This window comes from Miscanthus floridulus, chromosome 12 (assembly GCF_019320115.1).
Source record: "Miscanthus floridulus cultivar M001 chromosome 12, ASM1932011v1, whole genome shotgun sequence".
In the NCBI taxonomy this organism is placed as follows: domain Eukaryota; kingdom Viridiplantae; phylum Streptophyta; class Magnoliopsida; order Poales; family Poaceae; genus Miscanthus; species Miscanthus floridulus.
The window spans coordinates 65639739-65645834 of record NC_089591.1 but is presented as its reverse complement, the minus strand read 5'-3'; the positions used below and the strand labels follow the sequence as shown (position 1 = coordinate 65645834).

The 6096-nt window shown below is 46.2% G+C and overlaps 1 protein-coding gene across 1 annotated transcript; it reads right to left on the bottom strand.

Moving 5' to 3' along the window:
• Positions 1–238: 238 nt before the first annotated feature.
• On the bottom strand, positions 239–3774 carry LOC136498318 (myb family transcription factor MOF1-like). The gene is given in 7 exon segments (XM_066494256.1): positions 239–713; positions 1574–1640; positions 1642–1821; positions 2010–2109; positions 2563–2599; positions 2747–2823; positions 3068–3774. Coding segments are annotated over 7 exon segments (936 nt in total). The 5' UTR covers positions 3210–3774; the 3' UTR covers positions 239–380.
• Between the last annotated feature and the right edge of the window lie 2322 nt (positions 3775–6096).

Here is a 6096-nt window from a genome sequence, read left to right as displayed (position 1 = left end):
AAAGGAGGCGGCAAAGATGGTTGGGGGCAAAGAATCTCACTTTTTCCTGTTCTTTGGTGCTCAAGCCTGAAGCTGAAAGCAACAGTACGGCAATGCCACAATGGTACTTGTCTGAATCTGAAAGGAGCCTGCCTGGTGACTTTGCCACTTACACATACTAGCTAGAGCTAATAGAGGTAACATCATACTGGCCTAGCTAGAAGTAACATGCTATGATTTGATTCTAAGGTCATCGTCCTACTACCAACTTGGCATTAGCTACTAAACTTTCTAACACGGCCATGATGCCAGGAACATCCAAAACAAACGCGGCGATCACCAACGCGAAGCAGCCGGTCGGATCGGGTCGATCGATGTACAGAATCCAGAAGTGGAGTGATCTAGGATCCACAAATGGACAGGGAAAGTTCCAGGCTAACACCCGGGCTGACAAAGCAGCCTGAGTGCCCGGAGCAGTCGCTGGAGCTCCTCCTCGCCGGCGAGGCCGTGAGGATGCAGCTGCTCTCGCCGCTTGGCGAGGAGGCTGCTGCCATGGCACGGGCGCATCTTGGATCCGGACCAAGGGACAGCGAGAGTGAGCACTCCTCGGATGGCTCGTCCTTCGCTGCAATGCTGAAGCTACTGAAGAGGGGGCATCCGTTTCCGTCCTCTTTGTTGGAGGCATCCTGCTGAATCAGCGCAGAACCAAGATGGCGTGCTTCTGGTCGGCGTATCTGCTAAAATCCAATGAAAATTGCACTTAGATACATACACTGATTGAAAGTATTGCATAAAGTACAATTAACCGTAAAACCTGCTGACATGTACTCTTTTCCTGTATGCACTATCCTATCCTGTCTATCCACAAGGATCGCCAGGATCCGGGGGCAACGTGGTACAGTAGATCCGCTACTCAAGTGTATGGAAGCAGGACGTGCAGTTTTCAGAAATTTTCAGTCAGAGCGAAGCTATAATGAACACTGCAGAAGCCACTGCAACATGCCGCTGCAGAAGGTGAGAAGTATAAATGCCTGAACCAATGCTATGAATGATCTCTATTTAAAAACAACAGACAGATTTCAAGAGCAGATTTTGCCAGTCTTCTTGCTAGTATGCCGATGCTTGTACAGGTATTCACGGGCCAACTGGCGTCTACACGTAGCCAGATACCGAGGTGATACCTGTGCCGACGATCCTACATCAATGTTGTGTATGTTCTACAAAACATGCGCCAAAGATACGGCAGTCCTGCAGGAGGATCTGGGATGTGCAAGTGTGCCTGATCTGAGATGTGTACAGATTACTTATTAGATTGGCTGTACACTCATGGTGAGGAAGTGGGCCCTACCGGTAAACACACTTCGTGCAAAAAATCTTTTTTTTTAGATAATGACTTTGTGCAAAAATTCTGCCACAAAATAACTATTGGAAAAAAAAACATTGCAAGATAGGAGTAAGGATGTAATGAAGAAAAGGGTTGTGGGTGTGAAAGTAAGCGGGTTAAGACAAGGAAAGATTCATCTTCTTTTGATAAATAAACCTTTTGGCAATATCTCTTTTTCTACTATTGCTTTTACTTTTTTAGCTGATGTACCTTAAAGGGATCAGATTCTTGCACCAAACATCCCATGGCTTGGAGGTCGGAAGGCGCAGCAGCAGTCGGCAGCAGCATCAGCATCCCTCCTCTGCCATCTGATGAGTCCCTCCTCCTTTATTCTCCTGCCCATGGAGGCCATGGCTTGCATGTAATCATCGATGCAGTACAGGCCCCCAGCAGCGGCAGTAGTCCTCGCATCACTGACTCCATGGTTTCCCTGCGTGCACTCGTACCCCATCCGGGCGCTGTTCATGCATCCAAAGAGTAGACGACCAAGACCCCCATGAAAAAAAAGAGAGCAAATGAACAGACACTATGGGAAAAGGCGCTTTGGTTTTGCGTCAAGATTAGGGCCTTGAAAAGCTTGTCTTTCTTTTAACTTGAACACGTTTCATTCAAATAGGAGAGGGGAAAAGGTGTTTGCAGGCCAAACCTTTTCAGAGGTGGTGGGCACAGGAACTCCTCCTTGGGGCCTTGCTCATCACCGGTGCATGAGTACCTCCTTTGCAGCAGCTGGGCTTGCATCCCTGGGCCTGATCGATGGTGCCATGAAAGAAAGGTGTTTGGCTTTCCATTAGCAAAATCTATCTAAAGTGTTATACTTGGCTTTCCCAACAAAGAGGCTTGCAAGGTAAGCTACTCATGACACATGAGAACTTGAGAAGGGAATCTGGGGTTGCTAGGAGCAGTTGGCAAGTGCAGTGAGCATGTGGAGAACTGAGCTAAGAGGAGAGACACAAACCACAAGGCAATGTGATATCTTTTTAAAAAAAAGAAATTATATATAAAAATATTTTGGAATGTTCAGTTTACTGTTGTAGGACATTTGTTTGTTCCTGGGTACTGAATAAATAATTCAGCTATGTACACTGCACGGCGTTGACATGTAAACAAAATAATTAAAAATACGACCAAGGAAAAAGGAACGAAAGAAAGAATTCAGTAGTGGAAGAAGCGAGCAAACGAGGGTTCATTTCATCTCTCACCTCTTCTTCCTGCGCCAAGCCTCGCAGCTCTGTACATCTGTTCATCAGAAAAGCAAACGGAGGAATCAGAAGCTTTGAGTTTATTTGGGCACCAGCGCACGACGGTTGCTCCAACGGGAAAACAAACACAAACAGTCATTGCCTTCAGGTGCGAAGGAATGGATGAAGAAGAGAAATAATTAACCTGGAGATGGCTCTTGACATGAGATATGGTAAGCTCCTTGACGCCCATGAACTGGACAATGAGCTTCGGCGTAGCCTCTGCAGTTTACACCACCAAAACGGCAATTAGCCAGGCTGTTGAAATTTGAAAATGATACTGAAAGTAGCTAGCAGAAAGACACACAAGCACACACATCACAACCAATATTTTCTCCAAGAGAAAGAACACAACTGAGGGCAATATCACTACATGAGCATACAAAAAACTGAGGGCAAGATTACAGCATGGGAGGGCAGCAATATATGTACGATGAAGGGATGAAGCGGAGGAAGGAGAACGTACTGTGTTGGCCGCCGAGGCAGTCGATGGCCTGCAGGAAGCTGCGGTGGAGGTCGGCGCTCCACCTCATCCTGGGCTCCTTGGACCGGATGTACCGCCTCACTACAGCGCCATTCCTGCCACTGCCGCTGCCGCCGCCGCCCATGTCTTGGATCGCCAGCAACGACGACGGGTACTCACCTCCCTGGATGATATGGAGCTCGCACCGGGCCCTAGCAAGGAGACGCCGCACGTAGGTGGTAGAGGAAAGAACCAAACTTCCCCTTTTGTTCCCTCTTCCCGGCTCCTAGTCCTCAGCTCCCTCCCTCGCTCTCTGACTTCCCCTTATACCGGCAAGCAGGCCCAGAGCTGCTGCACCGGCAAGCAGGCTGTCGCTGGTGACGCTCTCTCTCTCTCTCTCACACACACACACACACAGCAGCTGAAGATGCAAGATTTTTTTTTATGGTGAGATGCAAGATTTGTTGCGAATGAGAAAGACCAAGCTGCGGGCGCCCTTACTCCTCGCAGCGCCCTACACCGTGTCTCTTTCAGTCTCTCTCGCTCGCTCCCTCAAAAGGCGAGGCGAGAACCCAGAGGAGGGGGGCGCAGGTTTGGAGTCTGGACGCTCGGCCCTTCCGTCAGTTGCCTTGACACTGCGCTAAGAGATGCTGGATGCCGCCATGCCATGGAGAAAGAACTGGATATGTATGCTGTGTTTTAAATTCCGCCTCCTGTATAGTAAACCTGAGAAAGCAAAGCGTCTTTACGAGTGAAAAGACGGCAGCAGGCCTTCAGTTCCGGCAATGGACTGCAGCCTGCTGGAGTACCCGTATGTACTCCCTCCGTCCCAGGCCTTCAGTTCCGGCAATGGACTGCAGCCTGCTGGAGTACCCGTATGTACTCCCTCCGTCCCAATGCTTTGGGTTTCCACGCAGTAAGTTTGACTCGATTTATAAAAAATATGTATAATATTTATATCTCTAAATAAATTTATTAAAAAACTAGATTCAAAAATCTTTTCAACGATATCAATTATGTACTATAAATATTAATATTTTTAATATATATATATTTTTAAAGTTGTTTCTCAGAAGATGAAAACGACGTATATTTTGGGACGGAGGAGTATCTCGCAGCAGTTATTATGGCTCCAGGTCAATGCTGGCAACAATCTTATTCTCTCTCTTGATGAGACTTTTGAGACCCATTTTCCTTAATCCTTAAGGTAGTTTCTACGAACGTGAAGTTCAGTCACCAAAAGTTTAGTTTTAGACCATCTAAAATAGTAAATGTCAAACATGTGAACTAATGAACACTGCCTCCGTCATCCTAAAACAGATGACTTTATAACATTTAAATTTTGTTCTAAAATACTTGACTTTCTCACTTCCTAATACATATTTTTTTTTATAGCGCACTTTTTTCTTTTCACAATACATACCCATCTCTACTCCTTGAGGCGCATTTTGGTCTTTTAGTTCTAGCGTTGGTATCCATGAAAGATTCTTAAATATCATCTAATATACTACATCCGTCCCTTTTTATCTGTCGCTACGGGAAGTATACTTGTCAAACTTTCTTAAGTTTGTAAAAAGTGTTAACAATATTTATATCTCCAAACAAATTTATTATGAAAATATATTCGACGGATTGTCTAATGATACTAATTATATACCATAAATATTAATATTTTCTTGTATATGTTTGATCAAAGTTGAGTATGTTTAACTTCTCGAGAGATGAGAACAATAGATAAAAAGGGACGAGGAAGTAGTTCACTAGCTAACAAAGATAAGCTAAAGAGGATTAGTAGCTACTATCACATATTCAAATAGCACAGGACTAAACTTTAGTCACTTAGCAATTAATTTTACCAACCAGTGAACTAACAACTGGTTCTATGTGAGCAAACATACTCATATTAGGGCCTATTTGGCGCAATTGATCTTGTGGCTCTGGCTGCTCCTACACAAGCAGCTGTAGCAACACTATTCACATGAGTTGTTTTTTCTCTCTCATAGCAAAATGATTTCTTGCTTGGCACAACTTCTTGGGGCTCCAGCTCCTTTTGTACTAGCTACTGTGTTCACATGAGTCATTTTTCTCTCTCTTTGTAAAAATGAACATGGAGTCGTGAGAAGCCAAAATTTATGGCTCATCCGATACTATAGCGTGGACCTAGAGTATCAAGGAGTCCAACCAAACATTACCAAACTAGCCCAAAGACCTTTAACTTCGGCATAGTATGAAGCTCGATCGAGGAAACCCAACCAAACAAACTTTAGAATGTTGTTTGGTATGACTCTGACTCTGACTCTAGCTTCGGTAGAGGAGCCATACCAAAAATCTCAGGAGAAATTGTTTTTCTTTTTAGGTAAAAGGACTCCAAGTAGTTTTTATGTAGAAGCAGAAGCCGTAATTTATGACTTCTCCCTAGCTCCGGTTCCTTCAAAAGAATACCTTGGCGAGAAGCGGAGTCTATCGGCATTGTCCACGGTACGTTGAAACTGAAACAGCTAATCTCCGCTATCCAAACAGGAAGATCGAAGTGGTAGCAGTGCTAGGACTGGGAGTGGTGGAATTCAAAAGGCAACAGTGCGGTGACAAGTGAACAAATGGAAGGGGACAAAAAGGATGCACTGGTCCAGCCACCCCCAGAGGTCCAAGGCAAGGCAAGCCAAGCCAAGCCGTGCCATGCCACAGCGAACTGTAACACATCCATCCACGAGACCACAATCCACCATTTTAAAACACCTGAGAAACAAAACCCCATCCTCCGTCCGGCACCGGCAGGCGGCAGCCTCCGGCGAACCATACGGGGCTCGCGACCTTTTGGGCTGCGCAAATTGCATGCAGTCCTCTGTGAAATGCCCCTACTGCTAGTCGATCGGCTAGCCCTACGCCCCGACGCCCCGACCGCAGACGCACAGCCCACACCAGCCTTTGACTCCCATCACGCCGGCCGACCGGCGACAGCGACATGCATGGGCATCGGGGGCGCCGCATGGACGGAACGGAAACTCGTACGTACACGGTAGAGGCGACGGCGA